General features: G+C 41.4%; 1 protein-coding gene across 1 annotated transcript in view; it reads left to right on the top strand.

The window, feature by feature from the left end:
* Positions 1-15,366, top strand: part of TGM5 (transglutaminase 5) — a 58,725-nt gene that overhangs the window by 30,703 nt on the left and 12,656 nt on the right. Inside the window, exons 7-9 of the mRNA XM_072622530.1 lie at positions 12,489-12,627; positions 13,380-13,483; positions 14,520-14,759. Coding sequence (XP_072478631.1) covers positions 12,489-12,627; positions 13,380-13,483; positions 14,520-14,759 — 483 coding nt within the window. The remainder of the gene's footprint in view (positions 1-12,488; positions 12,628-13,379; positions 13,484-14,519; positions 14,760-15,366) is intronic.

The raw sequence follows: 15,366 nt of genomic DNA, 5'->3' as shown, positions 1-15,366 counted from the left end.
CTTCCTGACTCCGGGCTCAGCACGCTACACACTGCATCGCCTAGCTACCTCTACCCAAAAACATGGCGATTTCTCTGTAGGTGCCATCCATTCATAAACAAAGGGGTTTCTCTAATACTTGAGAGTCATTTGATCCCATGTTTTTAGGTCTAGTTCTTTGTTCACCCTTCCTTGAGGGATCTGAGTGTTTGAATTGATAAGAAGACTAGGCTATGACATCACTATATTATAGGCTACCAACTAGTATATAAGATATTCCAGACTGAAATTTCCATAAATTTGAGTCTTCCGGTTTTAGCCATTGAAGTTGTTTGATACTTTGCTAATTTGGCTTTTAAGATTCTATATATCATATTAAATAAAGGATACCCACATAGTAAAATTTGTTCAGGTCATTTCAGTCACATGCGACTCTTTATGATCCTTTTGGGATTTCTTGACAATGATATCGGAGTGGCTTGCCATTTCCTTCCCCATCTCATTTTAAGATGAGGAAACTGAGGCAAACAGGATTAAGTGACTTGCCCAGGGTCACATAACTAGGCTGGATTTGAACTCAGGTCTTCCTGACTCCAGGCCCAGAGTTCTATCCACTGTACCACTTACCTGCCCTGTACATATAATAAAGTGAGGATATAATGATAAAAAACTATAAGAAAATCTAGGTGCATCCAGATAATTGTCATTTAGATATTCAGGGAAATCATCTAAAAGGAGAGGGTGAGGAGGAGAAGAGGAGGTAGAAAGGGGCTGTGATTTTACTGGCATATGAAACTCCCTGTCCCAATGAAACACCTTCTCCACAACTTAAAAGTCTCTAGGAGCTGTCCAGAGCACTGAGAGGCTAAGTGTCAAGCCCTGGATGACTTTTTAAAAAGTCATCTTTAAACAGATGTTTCAATAGTGTTGAGCGTCAAGTGATACTTGAATTCAAATCCTGGTGTTGATGCTTACAAGCTGTGTGACCATGGACAAATCACTTAACCTTTCTGAGCCTCTGTTTCCCCATCTGCAAAATAAAAGAAAGAATCATTGGAACCCCTACTTCACAGGGTTGTTTCATAGAGACCATTTTTGTAAACCTTAAAGCCACATAAACTGAATTATTATTAGATCCACCCAGTATGGAAGGTGTTTTGAGTCACATAACAGCCCTTCAGCCTTGCCTTTGCAAGCAGGAGAACTGAGTCTACAGAAAGAAGCTCACAATGAAAGGCAATTGAAATGAACAAGTGTTCATTGCGTACATACTCTATGCTCTGACTGTATTTGATTCTCAGGTAGGTGTCAGAAGGCTTCCAGGGGATGCAGGTGTCTGAGATGTCACAGACCTCTTTAGTAGACTCCAGAGGCAGCTTCCTATCTAGGGTATGTTGGGCGAGTGGTTGGAAATTATCTGAGATTGATAAAGGAGAGGTTGTGGATAGGGATGGAGGGTTTGGATCTGTGATGAAAGTAAGAGTAAGAGAGTGCTGGAGACTGATTCCAACTCACTGAAACTGGGTGGAACAATGAATAGAGCTCTGGGCCTGGAGTTGAGAAGACCTGAGTTCAAATGTGACCTCAGACACTTACTAGCTGTGTGACCCTGGGCAAGTCATTTAACCCTGTTTGCCTCGGTTTTCTCATCTGTCAAATGAGCTGGAGAAGGAACTGGCAAACCACTTCAGTATCTTTGCCAAGAAAATGGCAAATGGGATCACGAAGAGTTGGACATGGCTAAAACAACTAAACAACAAAAAGTGCAATGTATTGAGATCTAGTCTAGGAGAGAAGGTGAATGGGGACAGGACTGTGACCTTATTCCTAATATGTTTCTTCCCTTCCCCCTCCCCCAGTGGAGAAAATGGTGATGACAATGGTGTGAGTCAGCTTCTATCTCATAGAACAGATCTGAATTGTAGGTTTTCCTAAGATCCTCCTAACTCTATTTCAGGAAAAGTTTATGGGGGAAAGTGGAGGAACTGACATTAGGTAATCAGGGACATGATAGGACATGGACTTACTAAAAGGTGCTTGACACAGTACCCAGTTACCCAGATTCCAACTTCAGTGTCATCTTTTACTCTTCACCTACCTCCATAAGTACTTCCCTACTTCAGATTTTCATCATCTTTCACCTGCGCTATTGTAATAGCTTCCTAATTGGTCTCCTGCCTCAAATCTCTCCCCACCCTAATCCATCCTTCATACAGCCACCAAAGTGATTTTCCTCAAGCCTAGATCTTACCATATCACCTGCTTAATGAATAAACTCCAATGGTTCCCTATTACTTCTAGGATCAAATATAAAGCTCTTCACAAGCAGGTCCCATCCTACTTTTCCAGCTTTATGACACATTACTTCTCTATGCATACTCAATGATCCAGTAAAAGTGACCTTCTTACAGCTTTTCATACATGATACTCCATCTCCTGTCTTCATATATTTGTACTGATTGTCCCCATGCCTCAAATTTACTCTCCCCTCACCTCTGCCTCTTGGAATCCCTGACCACCCTCAACACTCAGTTCAAGTTGCATCTTCTGCATGAATTCTTTCCTGCTCTCTCTCCTCTCCCCAGCAGCTAAAGCCTTCCACCCAAGGTTATCTCCTACCATCTGTTCTGTGTGTGTTTTCTGTGTATGCTCATGTCATCTCCTCCTTTAGAATGCAAGCTGTTTGGAGGGAGGGACTTTGTTTTTGCCTTGTTACCCCAGAACCAAGCACAGTGCCTCAGCTGGTTGATTAACTCACTGAAGAACTTCAATCTAGTTGACTAAATAAGATAGCTATCTGTGAAGAAATAGAGAACAAGACAATGAAATCAAGGGCCCATAATGTCTTATTGGAAGTCAAAAAAAAAAGAGAGAAATTCGGATAGGACAGAATAATCAAGTCAAGGAGCCAGGTGGCTCGGTGGATAGAATGGACAGACTCTATCTTCCTGAGTTCAAATCCAGCCTCAGACACTTACTACCTGTGCAGCTCTAGGCAAGTTACTTAACCCTGTTTGCCTCAGTTTCTTCATATGTAAAATGGGCTGGAGAAGGAAATGGCAAACTGCTCCAATATCTTTGCCAAGAAAACCCTAAATGGGGTCATGAAGAATCAGATATGAAGAGCAAGAGAATAGCTAAGGAAGACTTCATGGAGAGAGTGGTACTTCATTTGGATGTTGAAGGATGGGCTTACATTTGCTATCTCTTTCATTTTCTTTTTCACTAGATTTCTGTTGATACTTTTTGTTTTTACATTGTCTAGATTTCAATCAATAAACGTTTACTAAGCACCTACCAGGAACTGCACTATGTTCTGGGTATTAAAAAAAAAACATTTAAAAAAATTTTTAAAAAAAGATGAAAGACAATTTATGCCCAGAAAGGAGCTTACAAGCTGAGAGGGACAACAAGCTAGCAAATATAATCACATAAGCTATATAAGAATAAACAAGAAATAATAAAGAGAGGGAAAGCATTAGAATTAAGAGGGTTTGGGAAAGGCTTCATGTAGAAGATGGAATTTTTGTTAGGACTTCCTCTCTCTTCCCAGAGAGACATCCTTTATAACAAAGATTTAAAAAAAAAAGTAAAGAAAGAAAAAAGAAAAGAGGAAGACAAAAAAAATTAAACAAAACCAGCCAATTAGTTGAAAAAAATCTGACGGTATATACAACGTTCCACACCTGTGGACTCTGCTCTTCCCCACCCCCATGTCCAACTACCACCTCTGCAGAAGGGGAGGGGAGCAGAGTATCTTCTTATATCTCTCCTTCAAGCTTATTCTTCATGATTTTCTAAAAACATCCCCTTTCCCTTCTTTTGTGATGGTCGTTCTTTTCCTTCACCCTTTTGTGTTCATTGTGTATATTGTTTTCTTGGCTCTGCTTTGCATCAGTTCATATAAGTTTTCCCATGATTCTCTGTATTCATTATAGTCATCATTTCTTACAGCACATGAATCTCTTTTTTTAAAAAGTATTTCTATCTTTCATTTTTATATCACCTGTATTTCTCAATATATCTCCTCTACCTCCTCCCAGAGAGCCATCATATTTACCCTCTCTTCAATAGAACTGGATTTTCTAAATCAATCTACATATTGATTATTCCTCTCCAGGGTCTATACCTAAACTTATCAGGTGGATTATGATGCACTTAACTTATGATGCACAGGTGTAGCAGTTACACTATCACCAGCCATATTTATATGGTACTTTGAGGTTCACAAAGTTCCTTCTTCACACAGCCCTCTATTGCAAGTATCAACATCACCCCACTTTACAGATAATGAAACTGAGGCTCAGGGAGGTCATGTGAATTACCCAAGGTCCCAAAAGTAGTTCCAGAACCAGGCTTCAAAAGGCAGCATTTTTTCCACCATACCATGACATAAAGCTTGTTTTATTTTTCTATAAATATAGAACTCTATTGAAGAAATCATATAAGTTAATTATTGCCTATAAAAGATGGAAAATTATGATAACTTACATTTGTAAACCCTCATAGGTTTAATCAAGAATTTTACAAATATTATTTTGTTTGATCCTCAAAACAACCCTCTAGAGATAAGTAGCAGAAATAACAATATTCCTATTTTACTGATAAGGAAAATGAGATTCAGAGTCCTCATAGAATCTTAGGTTTTAGAGCTATAAGGGACCTCATGGGCTATTCATCAGCCCCTTCATTTGACTTCCCCAAGGTCATGCAGCTAGTAACATGCAAAGCCTGGCTTAGATTCTAAGTCTTCTGAATCAAAGTCGAAATGTCCTTCCACTATACCATGCTAGAGAAAGCTTTAAAAAAACTTGACACCTGGGGGCGGAGCCAAGATGGCGAAGTAGAAAGACACACATACACATAGCTCTGAACCCACAAACCACAGAACGGCTAGAGGGGACCAACCCAGGGCGAATTCTGCACCCAGAGACCACGGAATATTGGAGCGAGGGAGATTTCTGTTCCAGAGAGACCTGCAAACCTCTCGCGGGGGGTCCTTCGCGCCGTGGACTGGGCGCCGGGTCGGAGAGCAGAGGGCTGCCCTGCAGCGGCCGCGACACCATGAGGAAAAGATCCGAACGGGCTACAGGGTCGGGATCTCCAGCGGCCACGCGGGTCCCCCCACCCACAGAGGGACCTGCAAACCTCTCGCAAAAGGTCCGTCGCGCTGCAGACGCGGAGCCCAGCCCAGACCTGTGCCGGCCCCGGCTCCGAGAGGTACAGATCTGAAAAGGCTCCAGAGATGGGATCTCCAGTGGCAGCACAAGCCCCCCCACCAACAGGTGACTGAAGGGGGTAGGTGAGAGAGTCTCTTTGGCAGGTCGAGAGGGAAGTGGGGTTCCCCCATGGCTCGGGCCCCCCCAGGAGATAGAAGCTGAGAGGCGGCTACAGACAGGGGCTCCCCAAACAGGCGGGAGCCTGGATCCATTGTGGAAGGTCTGTGCATAAACCCCCTGAGGGAACTGAGCCAGAGAGGCAGCCCTGCCCCTGACCACCTGAACTTAATTCTCACACTGAATAGCAGCCCTGCCCCCGCCAAAAACCCTAAGGTGGGAAGCAGCATTTGAATCTCAGTCCCCAAACGCTGGCTGGGAGGACCAGGAGGTGAGGTGGGTGTGAGGAGAATATTCAGAGGTCAAGTCACTGGCTGGGGAGAATGCCCAGAAAACGGAAAAGAAATAAAACTATTGAAGGGTACTTTCTCGGAGAAAAGACACTTCCTCCCTTCCTTTCTGATGGGGAGGAAGAATGCTTGCCATCAGGCAAAGACACAGAAATCAAGGATTCTGTGTCCCAGCCCACCCAATGGGCTCGGGCCATGGAAGAGCTCAAGAGGAATTTTGAAAATCAAGTTAGAGAGGTGGAGGAAAGCTTGGGAAGAGAAATGAGAGGGATGAGGGAGAAGCATGAAAAGCAGATCAGCTCCCTGCTAAAGGAGAACCAAAAAAATCTTTAAGAAATTGGCACCTTGAGAACTAGCCTAACTCAGTTGGCAAGGGAGGTGCAAGGGGCCAATGAGGAGCAGAATGCTTTCAAAAGCAGAATTAACCAAATGGAAAAGGAGATTCAAAAGCTCACTGAAGAAAATAGATCTTTCAAAACTGGAATGGTACAGATGGACGCTAAGGACTTTATGAGAAAGACAGATATCTCAGAACATAGCGTGCAGATTCGAAAAATGGAAGATAATGTGAAATATCTTATAGGAAAAACAACTGACCTGGAAAATAGAATCAGGAGAGACAATGTAAAAATTCTGGGACTACCTGAAAACCATGATCAAAAGAAGAGCCTAGACATCATCTTCCATGAAATTATCAAGGAAAACTGCCCTGAGATTCTAGAACCAGAGGGCAAAATAAATATTCAAGGAATCCGCAGAACACCGCATGAAAGAGATCCAAAAAGAGAAACTCCTAGGAGCATTGTGGCCAAATTCCAGAATTCCCAGGTGAAAGAGAAAATATTGCAAGCAGCTAGAAAGAAACAATTCAAGTATTGTGGAAATACAATCAGGATAACACAAGATTTAGCACCCTCTACATTAAGGGATCGAAGGGAATGGAATAGGATATTCCAGAAGTCAAAGGAACTAGGACTAAAACCAAGAATCACCTACCCAGCAAAACTGAGTATAATACTTCAGGAGAAAAAATGGTCTTTCAATGAAATAGAGGATTTTCAAATTTTACTGATGAAAAGACCAGAGCTGGAAAGAAAATTTGACTTTCTAACACAAGAATGAAGAGAACCATGAAAAGGTGAACAGCAAAGAGAAGTCATAAGGGACTTACTAAAGTTGAACTGTTTACATTCCTACATGGAAAGACAATATTTGTAACTCTTGAAACATTTCAGTATCTGGGTACTGGGTGGAAGTACACACACACACACATGCACATACGCACACATACATAGAGACAGAGTGCACAGAGTGAATTGAAGAGGATGGGATCATATCTTAAAAAAAAAAATGAAATCAAGCAGTGAGAGAGAAATATTGGGAGGAGAAAGGGAGAAGTTATATGGGGCAAATTATCTCTCATAAAAAAGGCAAGCAAAAGACTTATTAGTGGTGGGATAAAGAGGGGAGGCAAGAGAAAAACATGAGGTCTACTCTCATCACATTCCACTAAAGGAAAGAATATAATGCACACTCATTTTGATAGGAAAACCTATCTCATAATACAGGAGAGTGGGGGACAGGGGCACAAGCAGGGTGGGGGGGAGGATGGAGGGGAGGGCAGGGGGAGGAGAATGCAATATGAGGTCGACACTCATGGGGAGGGAAAGGACCATAAGAAAATAGAAGTAATGGGGGACAGGATAGGATGGAGGGAAATATAGTTAGTCCTATACAACACAACTAGTATGGAAATCATTTGCAAAACTAAACAGATATGGCCTATATTGAATTGCCTGTCTTCCAAGGGGAAGGGGTGGAGAGGGAGGGAGCTAAAGAAGTTGGAATTCAAAGTGTTAGGACCAAATGTAATGTTCTTACCACTGGGTAACAAGAAATACAGGTTAAGGGGTCAAGAAAGCTATCTGGCCCTACAGGACAAAAGAGAAGACGGAGACAAGGGCAGGGAGGGAGGATAGAGGAGAGAGCAGATTGGTCACAGGGGCAATTAGAATGCTTGGTGTTTGGGGGGGGAGGGGATAAAAGGGGAGAAAATTTGTAACCCAAAATTTTGTGAAAATAAATGTTAAAAGTTAAATAAAAAAAAAACTTGACACCTAAGGATACCTTAGCATCTTCTAAAAATAATGTTAATTAAATTAGATAAATAATATTATTTATTAATAATTGAATTAATTATAAAATTAATTAAATAATAATAGCATTTATAGAGTCCTTTAAGGCTTACAAAGTACCATACATGTACTTTTCTCATTGATCCTCATGACATCATGAAGCAAGTGCTACTATTATCCCCATTTTACAGATGAGTAAACTGAGTTTTACAGTTATACTGAGTTGAACAGCATTTAAGTGACTTGCCCAGGATCACACAGCTAGTGCACGTCTGGGACTGGATTTGAACTTAGCTCTCTCTCACACAGCAGGTTTAATACTCTATCCACTATGCCACCTAGCTGCCTTGAAAGTTTTAAATGGCATTGGTTGTCCATCTCTCCCTATCTGAGGTGTAGTTTATTTAGGCTTCCTGACGTGTTTAGATCTGAGTCATTCGGGAGCCATAGCAGACTCTTGATCAGGGAAATGACACAGTGAAAGACATATAGCAATAAAAGCACAATATTTGGAGTCACAGAACCGGGGTTCGAATTCTACTCTACTACTTACTACCTGTGTAAAGTCACTTTCCTTTTCTGTGTCTCAGTTTCCTTATCTGGAAACTTCATTAGTTAAGCTTTATTATCTCTTCCAACTTGAACTCTATATTAAGGGTAAGATCAGAAAAAAATTACATGGACAGCATCCACAAAAATAACAATAACTGATATTTATATAACTTTCTTCCCCAAAAACCTTATGACATAGTATAACTTATTCTCTCCACTAAACAGATGAAAACAGGTTCAGAGAGGCTATGTGAGAGACAGGTGGTACAGTGGATGGAGTGAGGAAGACCTGAGTTCAAATCCTGCCTCAGACACTTAACAGGTGTGTGGCCTTGGGCATGTCATTAAGGCTCTATCTCAGTTTCCTCATCTGTAAAAAGGGGATAATTACATCACCTACCTCTTAGGGTTGTTGTGAGGATAAAATGAAGTCATATTTATAAACCACCTTGTAAACCTTAAAATGTCACATCAACACTAGTTTATTATAACCACTGAGTCCAAATTCAGTCATCTTCTCATGACACCTATTTGGCCCGACAATACAAAACCTCCCTGACCTATGGTCTATTAAGATGATACACACTAAGAACATTAAATAGGTGTCAGTACCACCATTGGTGCTTCAAGCAGCCATTCATAAATTAGAATGAAGAACTCTCGGGAGGTCGTCCTTTCGCTTTCCCCAGAAATATGCCTGAAGCAAGATCAGAAGTCTGGGTATATCATGTCTGAGATCAGTGTTGTTGACTGACCGACTTTTCCAGATCGGGTGCATTTTTTAGGTGATGAGTGTCTCATGCATCCCTCTGCTTTAACCCTTACCAAACGTTCCCCGACTCGACATTGGGAAGCCTCCCTCCTGTTTCCCCGCAAGGATGTCGGGGCTCGGTGGCTCAAGTATCTCGACTGGCTTCATTTCCAGCCCTCCAGCATCCTCTCCTTTGGCTCTGCCCCATATCTCCTACTTCAGCCTACACGCACCTAGGCTGTGATGACTCTTCCCCACCCACCTTGTTGTTCTGCCCCGACCTGCCACACTCATTATTTCTCTTTATTCCCGTATTTCCTCTGGCTCTGAGTTAGGTTCGAGGGCAGACGATTTGACTACTAAAAACCGATCATTTGACTACTACCTCCGGCTGTCTGGGTCCTGCCCTGCCTCCCCCACCAGGAGCTAGCTTAATGGCAACTTTTATAATACAGTATAAGAAGAAATATGATATATGATTTAGCATTAGCTAAAAATATTTCTTTAAAGCAACAGTGGCCCCCGGCCTAAATGATCATAGACTTTGCACTGGACTTGGAGTCAAAAGGACGTGCGTTCAAATCCCACTTCAGACACTTAGTAGCTGTGGGACCTTGGCCAAGTCACTTAACCCTGTTTGCCTCAGTTTCCTGATCTGTAAAATAAGCTGGAAAAGGAAAGGCAAATCGCTTCAGTATCTTTGCCTAGAAGACCTCAAATGGGGTCACAAGGAATCCAAAACAACCAAAAAACAAAAATATTTATATAGTGCCTACAATGTGCCAGGTATTGTGCTAAGTGCTTCATAATTATTATCTCATTTGATGTTTACAACAACCCTGGGAGGTAGGGGCTATCATTAGCTCTGTTTTACAGATGAGAAAATTAAGGTTAAGTGACTTGCCTAAGGTCATACTGCTACTAAGTATCTTGAAGCTAGATTTGAACTTAGGCCTTCCTGTCTCCAGGTCCAGTCTGGAAAAGGAAAAATAGGAGGGTAAGCAAAGAGAGTAGGTGAAAGGGCCTACAGGTGAGCCAGCAGGAGAAAGCTCACACAAGCAAGACATTAAAGAACATATTCCAAGAGCTGTCATCACAAAATCTGAGCCCTATTGGGCCTCAGTCTTTCCCATGTTTTCCTTCATATTCTTTATTCCTCCTCTCTGTTTGCCACAGAATATTTATTTTGAAAGTTTTCCAGTGCAAGTCACCCAGGAAAAATTGTGGATAAAAGCAAAGGAATTCTACCTTTAAGTATTTCATGAGTCTAGCCAAAAACAACAGCCAACAGTGCCAGTGTGGTCTTCATTAAGGTGGTGCAGAGGGGGAAATATCTAACCATGGAGTGAGAAGATTTGGTTTCAAATGCTGTCTCTGTCCTGTGTGACTTTGATCAAAGTCTTTCATCTCTCTGGGATTCAGTTTCCTTATTTGTAAAATGACAGAGATGGACTATACTGAGATTTTGGTTTGGCTTGGTGAGACTGGGTATTCTTATCTTAAGTAGGTTGGAAGCTGGAGCCACTTAAAGGGGCCGACACACTTACAAGGTAGCCTGATAACTACTTGCTTTTGGGGGAAGGAAGGAAGGAAAGAAGGGGGAAGGAAGGAAGGAAGGAACAGATGGTGCAAGGGAGGGAGGAAAAAAGGGAGAGAAGAAGGAAAGGAGGAAGGAAAGAAAGAAGGAAAGAAGGGAAAGAGGGAGGAAGGAAGGAAGGAGGGAAAGAAGGAAGGAGGGAAAGAAGGAAGGAGGGAAAGAATTCCCTCTACATTAAAAAGCAAACAAAAAAGTGATTGTAAGCTTTCTTCCACTCATTCTGAACTTTAGCATTCTGAACATTCTTCTTTCAGTCATGTCATGCTTCTATATTCAGAATACAAACTGTAGGTTGAAATCTGGTTGAAATCTAAATTAGAGAGGTCTTTGAACAGCCAAATCAGTCTCTTCAGATAACTTCTTTTCTTCCTCCTAATCAAAACTGTTCTTTGTGTCTTCAAAAATTCATTCCTGAAAGTTTCTCATTTCTGTGAGCTAACTTCCTCTAAAAGATTTTAGTCTATTAGATCCTATAGATCCTTTCTCAGTACCCCTTGAAATCTGTTTTCCCAAAATCTAGAATACATGTCAGACTATGCCCAATTCCCCTCTCTTTTAAGAGACCAATAGTTTTGTCTCTTCTAGCAGAAGCCTCAATGTTTGCATAACAGCTTACCGTTGAGGGGGAGGGAATAAGCATATATATTATATATGCTTACATATGCTTATGCTATATATACATATATATGCTATATATATGACATACATATATATACATATATCATCAACTATGCGCCAGGCAATGTGCTAAGCAATTTGACAGACGTGTCCTGGAGAAACGATGTAATAATACAACTCAAAGTAAGACTCTTTTAGGGCGCTTGTCCTGAGCTGCTTCGCATAATTTCAGAGTTTTGAGAAGGGAAAAGCATTTCTATAGCACCTACTATTTACCTGGCACTGTATTAAGCACTTTACAAATTGATCTCCTTTGATCCTCACAACCTTGGGAGGCAAGTGCTGTTATCCTAATTTTACAGTTGAGAAAACTGAGGCAAACAGAGGTTAAGTGACTCGTTCAGGGTCACACAGTTAGTAAGTATTTGAGGCTGGATTTAAACTCAGGTCTTTCTATCAAACTCAGTGATGCCGATACAAATGTGTCCTAAGGGTTGAGTTACTCTTTCTCTGGTTTATTTTCTAACCCGAAGACTCCCTAAAGTCTTTTCCCCTTATCTTGAAATGCCATAAAGCTTCCTCCTTATCCTGTACCATACAATTCTTTGTCCCCCCACCCCTATTCTGGGTCACACAATTTCCCTGTCTCCCTTATCATGTGTCACATCCATCTTCCTCATCCTGTCCTTAAATCTCCAACCCCCATTAGAAACCCTAAAAATTGCACCATCATCCTATAGGTTGTATAGCTTTCTGTCTATACAAGTCTGGGTTTTTTCTCCCATATCAGGGCCTTTGTTTAGCTTCTTGCTAAATCTCAGGTCTGTGTGCTTTTGCATCAATAAAGCTCCCACTGGCTAAAGAGAAGGTCTAAGGGAATTCTTTCAAATCTGAGCCAGCTCTCCCAACTTTGACTTCAACACCAGTTGAAATCTACTATACCACCTAGCTGCCTTTACTAGGATAAAACCTTCTCTGATTTTCCCTGCTGGTAATGACTTCTCATACTTTATAAAACAACTTGTTTTGTAGCTCTCAAATGCTTTTTTCTGTAATATTATATACTATAATTATCTGTGTTAGTATCTTGACCCCCTGGTGATTGTGAGCTCCATGAGGTCAGACTGTACCTTATCACTCCCCAAACTCTAACATTATCTTCTATTTACAGTAGTCACTTAATAAATGTTTATTTAATTTATTTGTTGACTTTTACTATCCCTTCTATAGTGATGAGGTGCTTGGGGATCCCCACTCGAGTAATTACCAACTTTGATTCAGGGCATGACACGGATGGAAATCTGATTATTGATGCCTATTATGACCACACCGGAAGGATACTGGAAAATGAGAAGAAGGACAGTGTATGGTGAGAATGTCACTTAAACTCTATGGAAGGCCTTCCTTCAGGTTTTATCAGGGCTGTCCCTCATAGTCTTAGATCCTATCCCTGGTATTTGTCGAAGCAATCTGACACTTAGATGCCTCATTCATTCAAAGCTCTTTGCCTCAGGGTTAGATTTTGCAATCTCCCAAAAGCCTCCATTAAAACATTCTGACCACGACTGTGGCCCCAGCCTCTGCAGGGTCTGAAGTCCTACTTCCAGTCAATAATACTAGGAAGGAATCTAAGAGAAACTTTTGAACCTGGGAAACAAGGAGCCCTCTTTCGAAAGACTAAAGCCCCTAGAAAACCCCCTTGTGAATTTCCAAGGGAAGACTTCTTTCAGGTTGGTGAGCAATGGTTTTCACTAAGGAACCATGACTAAAACCAACATGAGGAGTTCATAGAATAATAACAGCAATAATAGCTAGGATTTTTATTGCAATTTAAGGTTTGTGAAGCACTTTTCAAGTATCTCATTTTTATCCTCACAACCATCCTGGGAGGTAGGTGTTATGATTATCCTCATTTTACAGATGAGAAAACTGAGGCACAGAGAGGTTAAGTGACTTGCCCAGGGTCACACAGCTAACATGTCTCTGGGGTAGGAACTGAAGCCAGCTCCTTTGATTCCAAGTCTAGTGCCCCCCATCGCCTCAGAGGGCTTGGGGGACCTGCAGGGAGCTTAACCTCTTTTTATCTCAATCTAACAATGATTTTCCTGGCTTCTCTTTTAGGAATTTCCATGTGTGGAATGAATGCTGGATGGCGAGGAAAGATCTTCCCTCAAAATATGGAGGTTGGCAGTTGCTAGATGCCACTCCCCAAGAGACAAGCAATGGTAATGTTTTTCAGGGGAAAGATAATGACAAGCAGCCAGATAAACACTGTCTCTGTTCTCTACCCAGCCTTTTTATTTTCTTTTTTAAAAAAAGTTTTAATGAATTTTGATTTGTACAATACATTTACTCCCCAATAGTCTCACCATATCTCCTTCCCTTATAATAGGAAAAAAAATAAGTTAAGTAAAATCAGCCAGTCCAGCAACTCTGACTGATGACGTATTTAGTATTCCCTACCTGTAGTCTACCGCCTCACTACCATGAGGAAAGTAGTAATTTTTTATTGCTGTTATTCAGTCATTTCAGTTGTGTCCAGTTCTTCATGACCCCAGTTAGGGTTTTTTCCACAAAGACACTAGAATGGTTTGCCATTTCTTTCTCTAGCCCATTTTACAGATAGGAAAACTGAGGCAAACAGGGCTAAGTGACTTGTCCAGGGTCATACAGCTAGTAAGTATTAAGACCAGATTTGAACTCAGGAAGACGAATCTTCCTGGCTCTAGGCCTAGCACTCTATCCTATAGCCACTTCTGGCATCTAGCATGTTTTAGCTTCAGTCATTTGACATCAATGTTAATCATTACATTTGTTGCAATAGTATTACATTTGTTGATATTATTGTGTGTGTATGTTCATCCTTCATTACCAAAGAAAACCATGCCATCAGAGAAATAATGACATGACTAGCACTTGACTTTGTTTTGAGTGAGGGAAGGCTGTGCAGGTTACCAGCCTCACTTCTCCTCCAGAGCCATCTGAATCCAGTGACCAGATATTCATCAGGATGACTGGAGATGACCCAGGATGAGGCAATTGGGGTTAAGTGACTTGCCCAAGGTCATACAGCTAGTGAGTGTCAAGTGTCTGAGGTGAGATTTGAACTCAGGTACTCCTGACTCCTGCACTGGTACTCTATCCACTGCACCACCTAGCTGCCCCATTGATATTATTGTAATCATTGGGTATACACTCAGTCTTGTTCCTTCCACTCACCAGAAATGGTTCCTTATGAGTTTCCTTCCTACCGTTCTCTAGGTGTCTACTGCTGTGGTCCTGCCTCAGTCACAGCCATCAAGGAAGGGGAGGTGGAGTTGAACTACGACACAGCCTTTGCCTTCTCTATGGTGAATGCTGACTGCATGTCCTGGCTTGTCTATGGTGGGAAGGTACAGAAACTTCACCGAGAAACCGATTTGGTTGGCAACTCACTCAGTACCAAGAGCATCCAGAGCGATGAGAGGGAGGATGTTACTGAGAACTACAAGTATGAAGAAGGTACAGCCCAAACACAAAGTTGCTTAAAGCACTTGTGTTAAGATGGCAGAGAATGAGTCTCTGCTTCACATGGAAATGGAAAGGAGCAGAAGCAATACTTGGTGCTATGTACTAGAGATGACTTAGGGAAATAGCTTAAATGAGTGTCAGCTGGCGGCTCTGTCAATTTCACTAGTATATTGAAATGAGACGGGTAACGAGAAGGGAGCTAGCATGTCTTGGATCAAACCCATTCACATAAGGTGATATACAGTTATCCCTTCCACATCACAAATGGAGGTATGTGGCACACTGTGATCTAGAAAACCTATGTAAAATTTGTTGACCCTCCCTTCATACCAGAGAAATCTGAATTTTTTCCCCTTTCTTTTATGGGATATTTACAGTATCTTATTGTAAAATTTGGGTTAAATATTTGGTCATAATCTGTTTTGTCTGCTGGTCTTCATGTGTCATCTGAGACTTTTGCAAAATTCTCCAAAAATTCCCATTTAATTTCTTAGGCTGACTCTAAATATTTTGGAACTATGATGAGGAAAATTACAATATGGAAGAGATGACTGTACAAAAGTATGTGGAAGTAAATGGACTTTCTGCAGGGGGAAGG

Source organism: Notamacropus eugenii, chromosome 7 (genome assembly GCF_028372415.1).
Source record: "Notamacropus eugenii isolate mMacEug1 chromosome 7, mMacEug1.pri_v2, whole genome shotgun sequence".
NCBI classification, from domain to species: Eukaryota; Metazoa; Chordata; class Mammalia; order Diprotodontia; family Macropodidae; genus Notamacropus; species Notamacropus eugenii.
This window is presented reverse-complemented; position numbering and strand designations above follow the sequence as displayed.